The sequence below is a fragment of the Chaetodon auriga genome, chromosome 1 (genome assembly GCF_051107435.1).
Source record: "Chaetodon auriga isolate fChaAug3 chromosome 1, fChaAug3.hap1, whole genome shotgun sequence".
Taxonomy (NCBI): Eukaryota; Metazoa; Chordata; class Actinopteri; order Chaetodontiformes; family Chaetodontidae; genus Chaetodon; species Chaetodon auriga.
The window spans coordinates 8,739,697-8,762,189 of NC_135074.1; the positions used below are offsets into that span (position 1 = coordinate 8,739,697).

General features: G+C 41.6%; 1 protein-coding gene across 1 annotated transcript in view; it reads left to right on the forward strand.

Annotated features, from left to right (window-relative positions):
* Positions 1 to 470: 470 nt before the first annotated feature.
* LOC143324481 (collagen and calcium-binding EGF domain-containing protein 1-like) overlaps positions 471 to 22,493 on the forward strand; it is a 34,291-nt gene continuing 12,268 nt past the window's right edge. Inside the window, exons 1-2 of the mRNA XM_076737025.1 lie at positions 471 to 859; positions 2,361 to 2,441. Coding sequence (XP_076593140.1) covers positions 747 to 859; positions 2,361 to 2,441 — 194 coding nt within the window. The 5' untranslated portion in view covers positions 471 to 746. The remainder of the gene's footprint in view (positions 860 to 2,360; positions 2,442 to 22,493) is intronic.

The following is a 22,493-nucleotide window of genomic DNA, read 5'->3' on the forward strand; positions in this document are numbered from 1 at the left end:
GTTGGTTTTGCGTCAGTGTATTAAGTAAAGCGCCTTGTACTAAACATGCATTGAATCTAATATAGAGGTAAAATTGTATCATTATCAAAGAGGCTTTCTGCCAATCTGTGCAGGAAGCTTAGCCTTCCCCTCCCCTTTTTGAGATGATGACTGATGATGGTTAATTCATATTCTTCATTGTGATCTTAATATCCTCATTTCTCACATGTTGCTGCTCTCAGTAGCGCCCCCCAGTGCCTGAAGTGATTCCCAGCTCACGGTGATGTTGTGAAACTCAATTATGAAATGTATTAATTTTCAAAATATCAGCAGTATTAGTTTGGATGTAATTTTGGGCTTAAGGGCTCTACTTAACTATCATTATTATTATTATGCTACATGTGATCACCACCCATAGGCTGCGCGGTTGTATACCTAGCTACTTTGAGTCTCTCCTTTAAAGGCAGGAATGTAAATCCAGAGGGATTAGTGAGAACACACTGGGCTGTAAAGCCTTCAGTAGCTCTCCAAGGGGTCTCTGCCTCAGTGCGTAAAGTTGGGACGGGGCTCCGGACGCACAGCGCAGCACTCATTATCCCACAGGCTCCATGTGCGTCACCTCTGCGGGATACTTGACAAGGATTTCTCATACTTTCATACAAGCCTAGTACCCGCGCGGGTACCTGCCAGATGAAAAATTTGGGCGTTTTGCTGATGTGAAGGCGTTTTCACTTGAACACATCATCTGTCCCGCAGCGCAGAGGGACATGGGTCAACTTTATGGTGCGACTCTTTTACCATTTGGCGCTCTCTGTGTTGTTTTCCTGTGGGAATCTGGTGCCAGCTCTATCAGAACGACGCTTGCTGTGGACACCTCGAGGTGAGTCGAGTCTCACGGACTTTATTAGAGGGTCCTAAAAATACCTTGATCTTTTGTGAATGAACGGCAGCTGGTGACGCAGTGCCAACTTCATCCATCCTAAATGTAATCAGGGATTTAGTGTTGTACAAATGTCGAGTTTAAATCATAACGCAAAACTCCAAAAGTAAACATCCATGTTTTAACTGTTTTAACTTGAACCACAATGTCTGAACAACAGTTTACTGATGATCTACAGTGATACAGTGATTTGAACATCCGCTCCACTCACATACTAGTTTGTTTCGGCATCTAATTTAATCTCTAAATAAGTACTATGCTGTCAGATTAGCGCACAATGCCAAAAGCCATAATAGAGTTTAGTCTATGTCTTATTGGTTTAACGACGCTCTGTGTGAGCGGGCTGTCAAACAGGAGACCTCTGGATGAACCGCTGGAGCGCGTCTGATCTAATGTGATTTTCAAGGAAATGCAAAACGCAAAGGGAAACTCCAAATGGTTGCAATCGGTCGCGGTGCAGAGAGCCAAATGTTACTTGTGCTCAGACATAACATGACAGATGCTATTAAGGTGCCCGGTGACAGCAGGTCAGGAGGTGAGGAGTGGATGTGAGTGGAGCACATGTACCCAATTCTGCGGCGGAGGTGAAACCGCTGAGCAGCAGGTTAAACCTCACATTATAAACCAACAGTGTCGTTCTCTCCACTTTGTCTAGAACTATCACACATAGGGTCGGATTTAGTGAACTTATCAGATTCTGTTATAGCGGTAGACAAACATCTACTACTGTGACTGATGGATTTACATAAACACATGAAGCAGCTGTGTTAATGCCTTTAAGAGGCTTTACATGGTTTAGCTGAAACCAAGTCCAGTCTGTGTATGACTACACTGAAATATTGACAATGGCCATGGTTATAAAATTCAGAATGAGAAAACTCTTATGTATTTTGTTCTTGTGGTTTATACTTCATGTCATTTTCAGGGCATTTCTTGCTTTATAATTACAGCAGAGCTAAGAGCTAAGTAAATCAGCTGGGCCAATAAATGGCAGAAATGCCAGATGTGTTTGAGGTCATTTAGTAACAGGGTTTCCATTCCACAGCAGACACCACTGACATGTTTTGTAAAATGTCCTGCTCCATGCTTTTGGTCACGATTCCTGTTCTCATGTTTAAGTTATGTGTTTTAGGTCTGCAACTAACTACTGCTTTCATGATCAATTCATCTATCAATTAACTGACTAATCTATTTGCTCATAAAATGTCAGAAAATAGTGAAAAATGCCTGCCAAGGTTAAATCAATCAGCAAACAGTTTAAAACACACATTCAGTGCTCTGATAGTCAATTCACCAGAAGCTGGAACAATAGACTACTTGCCATGTTTTCTAGCATAAAACAATGAATGGATTATTGACATAGTTCCCAATCATTTTTCCGAAAACAGCGTAAAACATGCCAGTGAATCACATTTGTTTCCACGTGTCTTTCTCTACTCAGAACGGAGTGTCCAGATAACAAAATCTTGACTGTGGAGTATCCCTGTGTCAGAGCTGGGGGGAAGAACAGCACTTGTTTTAGGTAAGAGCTGATGTTCCTCCTTTGGTCTGATAAGCCTGAGCCACTGACGGAAACAACAGGGCCTTACTGTACATTAAACATCCACATTCTGGTGTTCAGCTGACTGTCTTTCCCAGAACAGTGTTTTACTCGTGGGCATTTTTTGGAGGCATGAGTGGCTGCTGATGCCTGTAGGCAGGACTGAAACGTTCTGAGGCTGTTGAACAGTTTCCGTAACCACTAAACCACCCCGCTGTGTCATTTCCAGACTGCACACAGTATACCCCCTATTTGGAAGCTATATGTATCCACTTGGGGGAGAAAAATAATAATTTCCTGAAGATCATCACTCAGAGACTGAATAATGATCTGCACTGAAGACAGAGTTTGTAAAGGTGTTGTAATTTGTCAACCAGCAGCAGCTAACCTTTAAGAGGTCAAGAGGAGAGATTTTTACTTACCTTGTGCTGCAGTTCCCATCTGCACTCAGCTGAATTCCACCAGCCTGGCTCGGCGACAATAAAACAAAATGTGAACTTGAACTTTCTGTCTCTCAGCTTGAGTCCAGAGCTGAAACATTTAGGGAAGGCATCTCCCTCAGGGAGTTGGTCCTGCATCATAACCTAAAATGTAGAAGTAGCCTGACAGGAGAGGATGGGATTAGTTATTTTTATTGCGCTGTGTCCATTTAGAGGAAGCCAGGGAATACGGACTCCTCAAAGTGATGACACCAAATTTGGTTGAACTATTGAATCATCAGTGAAGATAGAAGTGTTTTTTGTAATTTGAACAAGGACAAATACGACAAAGATGATAAAAGAGGGCGATATGGGGCAGTTGTTGACATGTATGATGTATTTTTTGATGAAACTGGTTCCTTTCTTGCTCTTCAATCTCTCTTACATAAAGCATACAGGGGTCTAATATTTGAAAATATCCTTTGATATCATATCATGTGAACATGTTGAAACGTATAGGTTGAAAGAAATAAATGAATTCAGTGCAGACATTATGACAGGTTGTAAGACTTTAAGCTCATGATGCATATTCACAACAGGAGAAAATCAATGTAAATTACTCATTTTGACATTTAGATAACTTTCTTCTGAGGCCAAACTTTGGCTTGGATTTGGTTGTTGGCGTAAGAAGATCCTTAAATAAATGAGGCACCAGGTCTGCTGCGAGGCCAGACCATCTGATCTGTTTACTGTCAAGGTTAGACTGTAACAGGCTCTGCGTCGTGTTTAATTTCTGGCTCTCCAAGAGATGTGTGGGGCTGGAGGAGGTGGACTGGATGAGGTTGTGTTTTCCTTACCATGTTTCTCAAGGCGGCTCAGCACAGACCTGGATCAAATTGATTTTTCAAGTAACTTCAGGGGCGACCAGATTGATCCATTGTGTCTGTGTGTAAATATTACTTTGATTCTTATTCCAATGAGAGCAGTATGTTGTCCAGACAGCGCTGATGAAGCAGCTACCACATACTTCCATCTTTGCAGACAGACTGAAAGCTTTAGTTCTAGTTTGTCTTGATGGATTATTACTTTTTGCTGTAGGTCTGAGACCTGTTTCGCAGAGGAGCTTTACTGAGAAAGACTGTGAGCCCCGCTCACCTGAGTTCCTGCTGCTATGCCTGCCAGGCTTTACGCTGCATGGTATATTGTAGTTTACCATGATAACAGTGTTAGGTTTACTGCTCCAAAGTCTCTGTAAATTTTGAAATGATGGATCCTTGATTTCAGGCCAAGGTTGACAAAAGCAAACTTCTCATTTCTCATCAGCTTTTAACAGCAGTTGCTAGCTTTGAATGTTAGCTTCATGATTTAGTATGTGTCTGAAGCCAAATTTTTAATGTTCACAGCTACATCGTTTTAAATAGGGATGCACTGAAACCACTCTTTTTCACTTTTTTGGGTCCTTGCTGATACCACATACAGACACCAGTAATTAATAATATCATTTCTATTCCTAAAATAGGCCCCAGGACTCAGATTCCTCATTTAAACAAAGTTGTCCCGTTGGCATGGAGGTATAGAGCATTAAGAATGCTGAACTTATGATGCATTATGTCCACCACTTATAACCATTTCTTAACTTGTTGTATGCATGTATATATACGTCTACTGTATGAATCCTTATAACATTCTATAACTAGAATGTCTTATAAATGTGCTTATGATGCGTTGCAGACATGACCTTCGATGAAAGTGTTACCAAAAAGGCTTTTAGGATGAGGGCTTACCAGTGTGTTTGGCAAATGTAACTCTACCTCAGATAGTGCTGGCTGGGGTTGCTGTAGTGTAAAATTCCCCAAATCCAATAAAGAGCAGAACAGAGCTGCTAACGTTAGCATAAACTTTGAACTCATCCATGGCCTGTGTCCATACAATGTGGAAATACTCAATGGTGCATGTGCCAGTTGTAAACAAGGCTTTTTTCAATGTAACCTGCAACTCCTCAAACTACTGTAGTTTGTTAATGATGTGCTCCTTGGCCTTGGGAGTGCCATTTTGTTACTACTGTAGGAGGTAAGGTAGTTAGGAGGATATGTTAACAGCTGAATCTTGTTTCAGAGTAGATAAAAACGCTGTTTAATAAGTTTCTTGCATTTCTGCTTTTTGCTCCCATGTTTTTGGCCCTACCCTCCCAAGCACTGTTTTTACTACATGTGGAGAAATCTCAAGCTTGACAGGTACACAGTGTCTAGTCATGGTTGCCAAGCTTTGATTGGACAATTGAGGCTTTTAAACTGTATTTGACCCAGACCTGGTCAGTCTAATAGTCCAATCTGTACACACAGCCTTGTCGTGTGCAGACAGGCTGGACATTTTCCAATAATTTTTGGTTTTAGGATCTTATTTCTTCATCTGGCACGACGTTCTCATGTTCAAATAATCTGGGAAAAAGTAATATTTCTGGAGTTTTGATTGAAGGTGACATGTTAACCATTTGGAAAAATTCACACCGTCCCAAAGAAAGTGAGCTTTTTGCTATCAAAACAGTGAAGCAAATTATGGTACTTATGGTACTTATAGTAGCACTCAACACAAGGCATGAGTTTTTATGAAAAGGGTACTTTAAGAAAAGTCTAACGGTGATATTTCAGAAATAATGAACAATTTCTCTTGATGATTTATTTGTGCAGATAGAAAGAGCCTAGATTGAATTTGTCCAACCTGTTGTCAGCACGCTGTGACTCTGACTCTTTCCACTTGGATGCTGATCCTCTCAGCTTCTCGTCGTCTTCTGCTGCCCTCTGTGCGCGTTGCTGTGGATAAGACTGTTTGCTAAATGTGCAAAATGTAAATGTAATGTCTCTGTCTCAGAGGGCTTTGTGGTGTTGTGCAGAAGTAAACCCCTGCTGCTCTCACCATCTAAACAAAGACTTTGCCAGCCGCAGGTCTCCCCCTCCGCTGTGGTTTTCACAGCGATGAGGGTGAATCGGATTGATTTCTACATTTCTATTGTTCTGGCTGTTTCGTGTTCTTATTCTGCCTTAGCTGGAGGTCAGATTTCAGGCATGCCAAGCCAAATATACATGGTTCGTACCCAGATTCTGAGTGTGTGTGTGAGCCTGCATGTTTATGTATGAGTCCGTATGAATTGTCTCTGTATTGTCTGCGCTTGCTGTTACAGCACATTTATGATGAGGAGAGTTCATTTTTTGATGCTTTCTGAACCCGCTCTCTCTAAACACTCTCAGCTGTGGACTCTGACAGGACTGATGGGCTCCACTGAACTACAAACCATCCTTCCGCTTGATTGGCATGCTGTTCTGGTTTAAATACCCGCAGGGCTCATTACTGCTGTAGATAACACCCATAATATGACACTACAGTAAGTGAGCTCAGGCACTTACAGAGAGTCAGAGATGATGACAGATGTCATGGAGTCATGATTGTTTTTTATGGTTTCCATACTTCATGCTACTTTTGTTGCAACAATGATCCATCTGTCCCTTTGGGATCATTATAGTTTTGTCTTCCATAGTCTCGCGTAAGCACTGATCATCTAACAGAGGGCAGAGAATATTAATCACTTATGCTAGTATTTTGAGGAAGGATAGTGATCCATTTCCAGAGAATGTAGTCAAGTGTTTTCTATTGTTTGAGAGACAGAAGTGAGAAATGGCTCGACCTGAAAAGCATCATTTCAGAACAGAACGAACGAGTCACCAAACAGCAGCATACTCACTGAGATTAGCAGTATCTCAAGTGTTCAGTACTGTATCACTGTCAAGCTTTGTCAAGTTTGAATTTTCAGTATGCAAGTCACCCATTAATACTAAATGCTGTCCCAGCGGCCACATTTGAGCATGTGTGGGACACCATGAGAGACTTTAATGTCCCAGGTCAACTTGTACATGCTGGTGGGTGACAGCCAGTGTTGTCAGTCAAATGTTTTGCCCTGGAACTAATAGTAGCTGAAATGGGAAGATAATAAGGCCTGAACAATGAGCCTTGCCTTTCAGCTACTAGCAGACTTCAAGTTATGGGAAACTTTTTAGACTTGTGTTTTTTCCATATCTCTTTGTAGGAAGACATGATGTACTGTGTGAAGCATTTTTGAAACTGAAAATAGATTTTTGTGATTATCTCACAGACATTCAGGCAGCAGTATAATCAATGAATGATGACTGAATGACAAATATCCTTCTCCTTTGTCAGTTTGAATAAGCTCTGTGGAAGTTTTGTGATGAAAAATCCTCCAAATGTTCATGTTTCGCCTGTAAGTCGAGAAATCACCTCCAGTCAACTCAAATTAGACTAATGACAGTCAATCACACATCAGGGGAGACGTCTGGGTGGAGCAGTGTTGCCGATTTGGGCAACCGTGTAAAAAAACAACAACACAGAAGTAATTTACAGCAATTTATAACAATTTATCACAAGTGCTGATGGAAGACGTAAATATATAATGAACACCTACTGAGCTCTGATTTTGAGTTTCCTGTGCCTTCAGACAGATATTGTTGTATCACAGACAGAACTGAGTGCAGACTTTGTAACCCCTCTCTAGTTGTGCTACTGTTCAACTACATTTTAGCATTTTTCATCATATGTTATAATCAAAGTGGCAATAACCTCTCTGACCAAAAATGAATGAATTAAGTAATGATGAAATAATTGTAAGTTATGGCCCTAAAATGATTCACAGATGATGACTGTACACCCCCCAACACAGTACATTAAGTGTGCAAACACAAAAAGAAACAATGCTGATCCAGGTGTGCAGCGATCACCAGAAACTGACATCACTTGAGATGATGCTGGAAAGAGGAGAATGTTTCATAACACATGTCATAATGCTGCATCTGTTTCCTCAATTCCTCTTTCTTCATATCTTTCAAGTGCATCTCTTTCTCAGACCTTAAGTGGGAGGATCTAACCAAGTGAAGACAGTTATTGAACTAGGATCACATGCCCATATTATTCCCACTTCTCCCATCTGACCTTGTCTTTCTTGCTTTCCTTCACAAACACGTCCGTACAGTTCAATGAAGAGCATGTGGTTGGATGAAAACAGTCCAACTCTATTGTGTTATGTGTTTGACAAATAAAAAAAGGAATGTGTCTTGACTTTGCCTCATGAATGTCTCAAGGCTGAGTCACAGAGGATTTGATCATTTTGGCAGAATTTTCACCTCTGAAGTGTCTTTGCAGGGGTCGCTGATATCATTACACTGATGGCGTCTTCCACACATTTTTTGCTTTAAAATTTACTATTCATCTGTTATAGATGAGGCTTGAAGCACTCCCTCACTCACTTTCCACACATATACAAATACAGCTGTGCTTGACCTGACTTCATCTTTACCAGCATTCACTCGACATTCTGGCTCTTCATTGTTGACACTCTGACCTTTTGAGCCTACTGAATGTATACTACCGAAAAAAGAGCTCCACTGGTCAGAGATATAATTTAAACTTTAATAATGGGAGGCTTAGTTTAGCCAGCCTTAGAGTTCAACCACTTCCTGTCTTGACTCATGATACTTCTCATGCAGGATTTGCATCTGTGAACATGTGTGAACATGCGTGCTGACTTGTTCAGAAGGCAGGAAGGCCTCTTTACAACTGACATGGGTCTCATGTATGGATTATTTCCACATCAGATATACTGTGTCTGCATTTCATTTCCTTTCTGTTGCCAAAATACAGTTTGGATGAGTGTGTTCTCCATCCTTTGAAGCAATACACATATGCTGAAAATCCATTATATTGTTGTTCTATCCAAGCTGTTTTTTCCTTTGTTTCCTGGTTGAATTGAATGTGGATGAAAGTTTGTTTCCATCTATGTGGCTGTGTGGTCTAAACACTCTTTAGATTCCTCCAGAAATTAACGCAAAGTTAACTACTCGCTGCTTAATTTTCAAGATTTTTAATTTCACCCAACCTGTTTAATACTTATGCAATAAATGGTCAAATTGGAAGAATGTTTGCAATTTTTCCACATAAAGCAATCCAGTTCAAAGCCATTGTTACAAGCCAAGGCAGAGTGAACCATAATTGAACCAGAATAATCCAACTTTCCCTGAAGTGGCCTTCTCAGGCAAACCTACACTCTCAGACTGTGTGTGGCCCCTACCAAGCTCCATCAAACAAACATTTGTTATTTGGTGTCAGCTTTGCCAATGTTAAAATGTACCAAAATGTATGGGAAAAGATATTGGAAAAAGGAAGATGCTCTAGTTTGGATCCTAATTTTTAGCCATGCATGATCCCCAGAGGACAAAACTTTGATGGCCCCCTGACTTTTCTCTTGCACCACCAGGAGGTTGAAATATGTAGTTCTGAGTGAAATGTTCCCACAACTAATGACATGTCCATCAGTCTCAATTGTACTTTGTATTTAGTGCTAATACAGAAATTTTAGCATGCTATCATGCTAAACTAAAATAGTGATCATGGTACGTGGTACTTGCTAAAAATCTGTATGTTAGCATTGTCAGTGTTAGCATTTAGCTAGCTAATGAGACTGTAGTAGCATTTTGCACAGCATCTCAGAGCTACTCACATTGCTGTAGACTTTGTCTTGGTCGGTAATTTATGATTACCAAAGACTGACTCAATGCATAAACATTTTGCTGTCTGACCCAGAAATATGAAACCATGATGTTGTAAAGACCACACGCGCTTCAGATTTGTACTTGGTTACTTTTAGTCAGTGGACTTTGTTGTTGTCTTGACTCAGTGACTCCATTTCTTTGTTGCTTTTATTTGCTGAACTGCACAGTTGTGATTTGCTTGTTTTACTAAATGAATCACAGTGTATGTCTTTGCTGGGCTGAGCTGGGCCACAGCTTTAGACTTTGCTTTCTGGTTTATGCAATCTGTGTGACTTCCTAAAAGAGGCTGTTGAAGGTTAGCATTTCTTTGCTGATCTACTTGTATTAGTTGTTCCCTCACTTGACTAAAGACCTAGAAGTCTTGGCCCCTTATACTGGCCATGTAATCATGTTTGGTTTTGGATGTGAAGGCCTGTCATAAAATGCCAGGAGATTGGATACCAGTGGTTTTGAAGGTCATGCCACAGTGTATGTTTATAGGATAATTCTTACAACCTGCCAAACAACAGGTCAGTGTATTTCTTTGTTTGCTTCGATTTTTGGTTAGAGAAAGGACAAGGTGGAAATGTTAAAGACCATTGTAACAAACTCTGAAAGAGGTTGAGATTCCCTCCTCCAAGTCCCAGCACAACAACCCCCCCCCCCCCCCCCATAGTCGCCCAGAAACATTTAAAGTGGTCATTAACAAGACCCGACTCATGGCCTGGACTCCATCTCCACTCTACAGCGTTGCTCTTTCTTGTTGCACTCCGATTCTCTGTTTTCGCTCCAGAGAGACAGAAGCCAGGCCGTCGTCTAGTAGCCTGAGTATGAAAGCTAGGGTTGAGGTAAGGTCAAATGAAATAAACAACAAGTGTCGTACATGCTAAGTGTTGTTTTGATGTAACTACAGAACTTTGACGATTGTTTTGCGCTAACCAGAGAAGGTCAGCAAACTTAGTGTTGAGAAACTGAGCCTGTCCTTGTCCTTGTCAAAAATGATCACGTCTGAACATTAAAGGGTAAAAGAAATAAGTGTGACAATAAGCACTTCATTTTGCCTTGATTTGCTGTTAATGTGAGCACCAGTAGCTTCTGATTTTGTCCTGTTTATTCCACCTCTTCAGACCATGGTGTCCTTGGATGGTGGTAGGATGAGGCCAAGGGAAGCATATCTGGTGTCATGGTCCCACTGAGACGTAAGGATGTATTAAGTTACAAACCTCTGAAATAAAACTGAAACAAGTCTTCTTGCAGGGTGAATGATGCCCTGATGATTGGACATCTAACTCAGTGAGCAGTTTACTGACAGGCTGATTGACTGGCTGGGATGACTGATTAACACACTGACTGGTGATGGGAATTGCAGCCCTTTGAAGGGAGCCAGATCTTATGGCTCCTTTCTGGGAACTGTTCAAAAGTTCAGCTCCTCTTTTTTCTTTTTTTTAGGGTGTGGGGGTTGCTAGCTTTATGTGCAAAATAATTACAAGGATAATGATAGGCCAAGATCTGGATCAGATTCAAATTTAGACATCCCACTAATCTAATTTTGTTTTGCATGTGTCAACTAGGTTTAGCAGCACTACATCACTCATATTGCCAAACCTAATGGCTGCTCCAAAAGACTTTAGCATAGATGTTGCTGTATCAGTTATATGTGAACTAGATGGTATTTCCTCATTATAAGAAGAGCAAATAACAGCAGTGAAGGCTTTTCTTGATAGAAAAGTTGTTTTTGCTTTTCTTGTTCTTTAGCAGTTTGATTTAATACATCGAATGGCGAGTTGGTCTCTTTTTTCTTATGTCTTAATAGTGCCTTCCCTTTTCCAAGCACTTTCCAAGCAAGATGACTCAGATGGCTCTATGTAAAAGACCATCCGACACGGCAGGTTACAAAATCTGGGCACAACATGATAAACAATGGCTCTCATCAAGTACAACTAGGCCCCCGTTGTTCATACTGATGAGCCATTGAAAAGAATTGGATAATTCGCTGACATCACTAATACTGACAGCTTTTGGCTGAGATCCCAGCTTGTGTGCTGTATTTTGTGTGTGATGCATGTGTGAGAATGTATGTGAATGTTGCTCCATGACACCTTCAATGCAGGACCACAGATAAAGACGTGTTATCTCAGCTTCCCCTCACCACCTTTCTTTCCCTCTTGATTTAGGGGAATAGATCCTGCATGGCCTTCTGTGCACATAGCACTACCAACCTACACTGTATAAACACATACATGTCCTTGAGAAACTCCAGTGTTAGTAGTAATGATACATCACTACATGACAAACTTGTCTGAGAGGGTGAAAGAAGAACTTTCCAAAACAGGCCAACTGAAAGCAGGAAAGTGCATAAACAGAAGAGCCACCAGCAGTTCACTAAAGAGCAACAGCACATCAGATTAGATATAAAATAAACTGAGGTAATGAGTTCTGCAGCTAACCAAACACTGACAGAACATTTAGTCACTGAGACTAACAAGACACACAGAGAGTAAATAAGGCAGATAAAGATATGAAAGCTGCATGAGAGACACAGTGTCCCAGTAAATGAAGAAAAACATCATGCAGTACACTGCTGTAAGGGGTTCCTCCCTCTCTAACGTCATGGTGACTTTCATGCTATTGTCAACATGGTAAATTAGTCTACTCAAAATGTGCATAGTGCTTGTCACTCATAAATGGAAAAGCTCATGCATGTTTCCTTGATAGTAATCTGACACAAGGAACTTGGAAAACTGCCCAGTTTTGGCTTAACGCTCTGCAAAACTGTCAATGAACTGAATCCATGCACTATAGTTTCTCAACCTCACTCGTGTGGGGTCTCTTGATATGCAGACTGAGATACGGGAGGTTTCTTTTATTGCCCTGGGTGACTTGGCTTTGTAAATCCATGTCCCTCAGCTTTGGAACTCCCTGTCTGAGGATGTCAGGCGAGCCAGCTCTGTCTCTTAAATCACCTCTTCAACACGCGTTATCCTGATATGTAATTAATGATCAGAAAATTCTGAAAATTAAATGTAGTCTAAAACACTCAGTTATTCCTTTCTTTGTATAAGAAACATTGTGTCTGGTGCGTCCGGGCATGTTGCTGTATCAGTGTGTAGGCTCTACGTGACTCGATTAAGTATGCCGCCTTAACAGCAGATCAGCTGCACAAATCAATGCAACATGTCGCACACAAAGTTATTTCTGACTGTATATCATTCATTTCCCTCCTGTTCTGCTTCCATGCTTCACAGTTCTGTTGAGTAACGCATCGTTTGGTGCTTTCATGGTACAGAATACACGTATGCTCAGTAATTACAAGCGTGTCTCTTTCAACTTTCTTGCTTGCTCGTTCTCTAAATTTGTACAACTTATATTTTATGTTCGCTAAAAGCAAATATCCGTCTCAATGTTCTGTGTATTAGGATGCCAGCACATTATGTGTATTGTGGACCTAAGATCCAAACACACTGTGAGCCAGAAAACCTCCAGATGTGGTCTAGTCACAATGCACATTAGCAATGTAATTCCAGTTGTAAATGGGGTCAGTTCTAACAGACCAGTGAAGACAAGGATCACTGACCCTTTATTGCACTATTAATGTAATAATAATAATGTTTGTTTCCATGAAACACAAAGCAGTTCCTGGGCCACTAAGAAACAGCATAGTGAGGATAATAATACAAAAAGATCATAAAAACACAAAACTTTGCACAGCAGGGAAAACCACAGAAAGGTGGCAAAAGGAAAGAAAGTATAGTAAGGGAGAAGGGGGCTTTGGAAGCGGAGGTATTTTTTTGATCCAAATGAAATAAAGCTGCACCCTGGCAGGCCGAGCGTTCTCCTCAGCGGGGGATTTGCCTGGAAAACCATGTAAAGGTCTTTAAAAGAGCAAGAAGGGAAAATCAGAGCTGGAAGGGAAGCTGCTGAGTGTTTTTCTCCCGCTCTCATATAATTGGCTTCCCACCAAGATGAGGACATGTGGTGGGATGCTCATTGAGGGTCGCTGTCAGTAAATCAGACCTTCAGCAGCAGAAGAACAAGTCTGCTCAGTGGACATCGGCGTTACATTCATTTAACACTCCCTCTAGTCTCACATAGCCAATCCTATCTCCACACTTTGTTTAAGTGCTGTGTCAGCGCTGCAGAAAAGTCTGGCTGAACCTTTTATCATGACTTGCTTGGTATTTCTTTAAGCCAATCACAATCACCTTGGGTGGTGCTGCGCCTGGGATGCAAAATAGTGTTGTTGGGAACTTGTTTTGGTGGGATATTTGCATGTGGGGAGGCGAGTCCTGGTATTAAAATGCTTAAATTCATGCAAAAGCGACACATAAAGCAGTAAAAGACACGTGTCGACTTGAAGCGTGCTTATACGTTAGCTCTAGAGGAGCTCACTGGACTCGCTAAAAGCACAGACGCTAATAGCTGTGTGTAACTCAGAACATTACTAAACCATTATCACAGAAGCTCATGTGAAGTGGAACGTGTCGGCACACTGGTGTCAGTGGTGCACGCTGCTGCCAGACTGAAAATATGTGCCAAATCTACTCCCACTGATGATGGCCTTGTAAGAAAACAGATCAATTTCTACTTTATTCATCTTTTTTCCAGTGCCTTGTCACTCATCCTGTGACTCACCTTCACTCTTCCTTGTGACATCTTTCATCCTTCTCTTTGTTTTCCTCTTTGGGTCAGAAACATCGGCCATTTTATAAATACAGAACTATATTTGCATGTCAGGAATGTTTCCTGGTCAGCTGATCCCAGATAGCATTGAATACAGAGCACCTGCTTTCCTCATGTGCAGCAGTGCTGTTTAGTCTAACTAGCACCTTGTGTCTAGTCAGATATAACTGTACTTGTATACAGTGCACAGGAACAGGGATTTCTCCTCTCCCACAGTGCCTGAACTCACCATAGGAGATCATAGAGCAACATTCAGAAAGAAAATATGCAAACAGAGACAGAAAGAGGAGGAGGACGGGACTTACTATATTTTTCCTGATTCTGTTTTTACTATATGCACTCTGTCTATTTGACAACTAGACACCAATTGACTTTTTTTTCCCAACAGACGTTTTAACTGGCCACAGCAGGAGAAGCACAGGTGTTGCACTGCTCATAGGCCTTTTTCACTGCAGACATTTTGATTTGTACAACAGAGGAAAGTGTTACTAATGACATGACTGCCTTTGACTTTGTTCTGTTTAGGCCAGCTCCAAAATCACCCCTTCATTCACGAGACAATTTACTCTGTATTGAGCAGTAAATTGAGATTTTGGACACTTACTAATCATCTTTATTTTGCATCGTCATTGACAAGTGTATTATCCCACAATTGCAACTTTTGACAAAATTTGGAGTGTTACATTGTTGGATCGTTAGCAGAAAGTAGTGTACAAACAATGGACACTACTTTTTTGTTCCATTTTAGGACACAATAAGCTATAGAAAATAAGATTCACAACTGTTGGTCATTGGGTAAACTTGCATTTTTGCTCACCCTACAGCTTGTTGAACTTTATTTTTGTTTAGCTATATTTAAGTGCTTAATATTTATGACACTGAACAGGACTGCAGCCTGTCAGTGTCTCCGTCTCTCTCTGTCTAAGAGACAGATGCAGAAAGACAAACAGGCAGAATGTATCACATCATTGAAATGCTATTCATCTGTATCTGGTGCTGAAGACACAGGGCTGCTTTCTACAGCAGGTGATGAGAACCAGGCGTGTGTGTGTGTGTGTGTGTGTGTGTGTGTGTGTGTGTGTGTGTGCGCGCACATGCCCATGTGTTGTCTTGTCCGTGTGTATGTTGGTGTGCGGCTCGTAGTTCACACTGCAGGCTGAACGTTCAGGGCCTGCTGGGATTTGCAGTCAGAGGTCCCCGTCTTACAAGCCATAAAACAAGCTATTATATGGCTGCTGTAGCTGAAAAAACATCCTACTGCAAGTGTGATGCTCTACTTTTTCTCACTTGAATTGTAAATTCAAAGGTACATCTGTATTTGTCACTCCTTTCTAAATAATGTGCTGTTTGTACATGTTATCACTGCTCAACAGTAATATGACTCCTTACACTTCACCAGCAGCCCCAGTGGCTTGTCCTCCAGTGACAGGATCAATACAGAAATGGACAAACAGTAACACTGACATTAGGTGCTGAAGCTTGTTATGTCAAACAGCAGGAAAACTCTGACTGAGCAATGGAAGGATTGGATTTTGGTCTGAAACAGTAACAAGGACCAGATGCCTGTGTCAGTGTGTGTGCTGTGTGTCCGTACATACTGTTTATGAGTAGTATGTGAGTATGTTTGTGCATGGCTGCATGTGCATGCTGTTATGCTTTGGAGATGTCTGGACTGAATACGGCCACATTTGATACGTTTTCGTGTGAGTCTGTCTGCGTGTGTGTGCACAGGTGCACATAAATGAGATCATCCTTTATGCTTGTAAAGTCGTGTATGCAGGGTTGGGTCTGACTTTGTGGATGTCTGCTGGTACTGACTGGGACAAACATTCAACAAACTGTAAACATATGTGTGTGCATATATGATATGTACATACTGCAGGTGTGTGTGTGTGTGTGTGTGTGTGTGTGTGTGTGTTCTGGTGATTAAATCACCCTCTACTAGCAGTCTACTGTTCATCATCCACAGGATTTTAGTGAGGTACTGACAACCCTGTCTGCAGCTCTGTCCTCATCATTAACACAGTGAATGAAGTACTTTTTTTCTGAGCTGAAAACATGGCTTAAATCTCAGCTCTCACCACATGGAAACATATAGTCGACTCTCACATGAGGGCAAGACATTCGTGCTGAACACGATCCACTTACAGATTGTTTGCACTGCATCCAGAAGTCCACAGGGGCATCCTATTCAAACTATCACTCTCTTTTCTCCCTTTGGCGTTTTCTCGCTGCATACTTTGGATGGTAATCAACAAACCCCAAGCTGTGGGAATCGTAACCTGTTCATTTTTCTCACCCTTGGAGTTGACACAAGATTCTTTCAGCAAAGCTATACTGCTCTGTGTTTCGCTGTTTCATTACACTGAGAGGCACTTAATGCTGTCAGCTGTCTTCATTTTCTCAGAGAAAACTTTTATGAGGTCTTTGAGTTACGCTTCCTGTGTTTAATGGAGGTATAATTGTCTCCGTAGAGCTGCAGACCAGAGTTGGACCTCCCAAAAAACTCCAGTCATCGTCTTCCATCTTTTTCTGGTTAGTGTGCACCTGAACGGCCCTCTGGACAAGCACCGTAGCTTTCCCCCCCCTCTGTTTTGTGGAGGAATGTGCTCCAGATTAGCTCTTTTTAGCCCTTTTGTGGCTGGGCTGTCACTGTCAATACCTCAACTAAACAAATCATTGGTCAATTGATAACAGGCTGGAACTGCATTGTTGTTGCAATATTGTTTGAAGCTGACAAGCCCAGTGGGGTGCATGTTCCTGCATGCATGAAGCTTTGTCTCATGTAACAACTCTGAAAGGGGGAATAATTTAGAATGGAGGTGTACAGTCTAACAGCTGGGGAGTTACCACTGAAAACGGTTATAAATTTCTCAATACCTCCAAGACTTTTCAGCATCAAGGCCGGCACAAGGCCATTTAGAAGACTTGAACTTGGAACTTATCATCCAATACTTTGAGCCTCAGTCAGCCTCTAGCGGGATTTTTAGTAAAGTTCCTCCTTTAAAACAGCTTTCCTGTCTGGCATGAAAACTCAACCAGACACATCATTATGAGCGAACTGTCGTGAGCTTGATCTCACTGCTTAGCTGCGCTCAGTCACCCCTATCCTGTGCTTACCCATCCCTATCTGGCCACTGTTTCCCCTCCTCTCTGTTCCCTTATCTCTGCATTGAACCATTCGTCACTATGTGCTGCACAAATCATTCAGCTTAAGTATTACCATTGCCATTTTTTTCCCCTTTACATACACACACACATATATATATATATATATTGTTCAAGCATCCAAGTAAACTAAGTGTTACTTTTGACAGCTCCTCTCAGTCACTAACACATACTGATGTGATACATTCTGTCACAGCTCGTTTTTCAGCCTTTTCAGCCACTTATTTTGATGCCAAAAAAATCATACAGTGAATAATGATGGAAACATATTGGTCTGGTAAATAGTGATATGGCAATATTTTCACCAACTTCCCAGATACTTTCACAATGTAGGCAGGAGGCACTCACATCTGGTATCAGTGGACCAGTGAGCAAACAAAAGTCTTTTTGGCCTAAAACATTGCAGCTGCCACAGACCTTAAAAAACCATCTGTAAAATGTTTGACAGAAAGAAATGTGTTTAGTTGACATGTACGTAGATGTGTTTTCTGATTAGTCAGGAAAGTCTTGACTCACCTCAGTCATGCTGATGGAAACTACCCTAATTTACATTTTATTTTTGGTACCTTTTTAAACATTTACTCCCATTTGTCTTCATAGAAATATAGCTGTCTCTCCTCCCCATGTCCTCCCCCACATGTTCTCCGACCGCTTCGCTGTCAGGTACAGTAGGATACCAGACCTCCATATCCCTGTAGACTTGGACAGAGCCGATCACGTGTTTCTGTGTGTGACACTCACGTAAAGACATGTTCACAATCATGAAATCTTCCCTTTGGTCTTCTTGAAACAAATGAAAATCAGGCATTGTAAACATGTTGCCGCTTAAATGTTCTCCAGTCTCCTAAAGGCAGAGCAGTTACAAACCAATCTCGTCTCGACCTAAAACCATAGCACTCATGAGCCAATTTGAAAATCTGACATGAAGTGTGAAAACGAATTATCCACTAAAATCTGGTCAGCAGTTCTTGGGAATTCATGCACGAAGAAACAATGAAGGGTAATTTACCAAATGTCACAATGAAGTGGTAAGATGCTGCATCATTCTTAGTCATCAGGTTTAGTTGGAAATCTGTGGTGTATGAGGTTTCATGTATAATGGAACTACAAGTAAAAAGGCAGGAAAGGGTTGGACTGGTTTTTAAAGAAATAGTCCAGCCCAAAATGTTGAGCTATTCTTTTAAACAAGATTTTGAGATAGAAATCATGCTTAAGGTGTTTTTTGGACCAGCTGTGACGACTCTCTGAGCAGGCCCCTCCACCCAATATCCTGGTGGGCAGAGTCAGGTCATCAGAGAGATTCAGATCACCTGGTCAGGCTGCAAGACTTCATAAGCTGGTGGCAGTCAGTCAGTGTCCCTCTGGCCCCGGCTTCCACACTGTTTGACTTTGTTGTATTGTAGGTTGTCTTTATGTTGGTTTTCCTTTTAGTTACGTAAACTAAACTCCCCTCCTGGTCTCCCCTCATTTATCCAGCCTTAAGCCAGGTTGTGGCACAAACCAGCTATGTTCTTAAAATTATTAAATGGGCATTTTATACCTGCATCAGGTAACACCAGTAGGGACATACCAGGAAACAAGGGAGTGAGAGATACAAGAAAAGTTCCAGCCAGACACAAACAGTGTCTGCATCAATAGCTTGACCTGTTGGGAAACACACTTAGAGTTAAGACCAACAATTGTTTTTCATGTCTGTTTCTGTGCAGATTAAACAAAATAGATATGGTTTGTTCATTAGTGAACTCTCTGTCTTTACAGAGCCTATCTTGCTGTATCCTGTTGCTTCAGTCTTTACTTTAAGCCAAGATAACCATCTCCTGACTGTACAGACATGCGCATGGTTTCAAAATATTGAGCTTTTCCTTTAACAGCTTAAGATGTAGGAAGAGAGAGAGAGATGGTGAAGGAGGAAAATGTTTTCTATCATCAACATCAAGTGGCATCCAGCCAGCTCCTTCAACTTATGTTGGATGTCTGAAAGTTATTATGAACACGAAAACCTCAGTACTTGTTAACTGTGAGAACAACGGCAGTCGGGGGTCAGTGAGTGGGGCTGGCATTTACAGAAGTAGTTAGAAGACACTTACAGAAAATGTCCATTTGTGAGAAATGTCCAAATGTCCAATGTGAGAAATTTTCAGAAAAGCTTGAGTGTATGTGCTCAGATGTCTATTGGTTGTACCAAAATACTCTCCAGTGAGGAAATTAGTGGGGGTTAAAGGGTGTTTTAAAGAGGGGTTGAGGATGGGAAAGTGGCAGGAGAAATGATGGAAAGATGAGATGAGTGGGGAGAGGTGAGGCATAACAGAGGGGAGGAGGAGCGCAGGTCAGCCTGTATTCTGGTGGAAGCAGTTCAGACCTCCTGTGCTCCCAGTCAAAGCTTCCTCTGTTAGGCCAGAGCTCTGATGTTTCCCCTGGGGCCAGGGTCCTGGAAGTGGGCTGGCAGAGCAAATAAACAGAGAGGAGGTGTTCACGCTCGCCACACTCACACCTTCACATATGTATACTCACATGAATTTCAAAAGAATACACACACACACACACGCAATTATACGCGAACATTAAAGAGCTTTGCATGTGGCTGTGTGCAACACCTTCACGCCTGTAGGAGGAAGCTGATGTAGAGGCTGGTTTTCTTTAATTTGTGGAGATGAAACCTCCAACCTCATCAGAGGATTTTTTGAGTTTCAGACATTTTCCATATAAAGATTTCTAATCTTCAAACAAGTAGTTGCTAGTTGGAATTCTGTTCATGTTCTTGGCTGAATTGTGAGACAAATGGGTGGAAAAGTGCAAATTAGTTTAGCCTTCTTATAGAGTAGTATAAATGTGCTTTCACTGGGGATTTAAAAAACACACACAGAGCTTATGGACAGAACACCTTATAAAAAAAATCTCTTAAAATCCCACCAATCGTACAAAAGCAGAAAATGAACAACACATTGAAAAGACAAAAACTCAAAGCAAAAAAAGAAAAGGCTGGCACATCAGAAATGAACGACACTGACTCCCACAAGAATACGAAAAATGGCAGCCCTCCAAAAGCGTGTTTTATTGTTGGGCTCATCATGCTAATGTGTTTCAGCATAATCCATCATCACGCCATCATACACAATACGACCAGCCAAGTTTTTGAACTGCTTGCGACTGTGAAGGTTGCTGAGCAAATAAATCACTTACAGCGTGGTTGATGAATACAACATGTTGTAATTGTAACATATAAGCCACATCAGAAAGGGGCATTCATCAAATTGACAAGACGCACACACACACATATACACACACATGGCCGGTCTCTTGTCCTGGCGTGTCAAGAGGCCATTGACCTCCACCGAGCTCCACTTCCTGTGTTCCTCCCACCAGAGTCCCAAGAGGGAAACTCTAAGCTGACAACAGCCTTCATCCCTGTCTGTTAACCATCCTCCTCCTCCTCCTCCTGTCAGTGTCCTCCTCCCTCATTTCTTGTGGCATTTCCTCCCCCATCATCCTAACTTTCCCCTCAGAGCAGCCCAAATCTCTGCACTATGAGGTGATACACATGAGATGTGATTTATGTCAAAGAGATACTGAAGCCTCTTATAATCTCCCTCACATGCAGAGACTCTGCCTACAAACCAGGAGAATACACTCCTGCACTGTCTGGGCTAGAGACTTGAAGATGTAGTGGGCTTTTCTTTGGGTGCTGTAATGAATATTCTGTCCTTGTAGCACATTCTTGCCTTTGAATGCACAAATAAATCAAAGTAAAGCTGTATGGGAAACCATAACAGGGAGCATTTCCCCCCTGGAAGGAGACCCTTTGCTAAAAGTACATTATCTTCAGTGAAAAGTGATCCAGGTCCAGGCCTGCCTCTGGATCCTGTCTCGGTGTTTCTTCCAGTGCTGCCGTGCTGATTTTGGCAGCAGTTGACTGGGGTCGAGCATGGGCCTGCCTGCATCCCTCGCTGGGCAGGTAGATGCTAGGTCAGCCACCAGCAGCACAAGAGACTGGTGAGAGAAAGGTGGTACCCAAAGGTCAGAGGAGAGGACGGACAGGGGTGGATGCTTTGAGTGGGGTCAGGTCAGCGCGGCATGCAGAGCCAGAACGTTGAACGTTGCATGAAGATGCCGTCAGCCATCCTGGAGACACACCTCTTGGCCATGTCAGAGGCCTGTCAAGGGTGATACTGAAATTTTGTACCTTGCTCACTTTTTCCCTTCAAATTTCAACAAGAATCATTTTGCATTTGCTTGCTACAGATTTTGTTCTGCAGGATCTGTATCAGAGCCAATTAAAAGCCATTTTAATGGATTGGTATGAGCTATGTAAATTCCAGTCCACTTCCAGTTTTTTGTTTATTGTAATTTATCGTGTTCCATGTACACACAAGCTGTCGAAAACAGCAGTCACAGTTAATGATATCCACACTGACAGTGTGTCAGTGAAAGCCAAGAGAGGCTGTCCAAATCCTCTCCAAATCTTTCTCTCATCCAAGAGTTTTCTCAGTGCAGAGCTGCTGTGCATATGAATTTTAATGCAGGCTGACAAAGCCAAAACAGTTAATACTGCAGGTCAACCTATACAAGGTAGTATATACTGCAACCACTACTGAGTGTGTCGTAACCTGACTGCAGGAACAATTCAGAACAGACAAACTGCCAACAACACATTCTCAATAACAAAATCCTGTTTTATTTAGTGTGCAGCTTTACTGAACACTGCAGCGCTGTGGTTGTTTAGTTTGGTTTAATTGACTTTTTTTTACAACATGTCTGGCCATTTGACAATATACACTGTTGAGAAAACATTAGCAATGCTGTTTGCAAGTGTGTGGAGAATTGTGTGTGTGTATATGTGTGTGTGTGTGTGTGTGTAAAAGACTGTGAAATGTACAAAAAAACTGAATTTAAAAGGACTTCTGTTAATGAGGTAAAAGTCTTCAAGAGATGGAAAAGCACCTAATTGTAGGTACTCCTGTATTTTGCATATGCATACAAATCTTATGCATATTTAGATATTTGTGTACATATTCACTCACTAAGTACACTTACAAGTCATGCACCACATTCACAAATGCATTCATATGTACATCTGTTGTAAATATACAATTACAATACTGGCCCCACAGTCAGACAAAACAGTGTTGTATTCTGAATTAATTTCATGCAGAGACAAATTCACTTAAAGGATAAGGGGC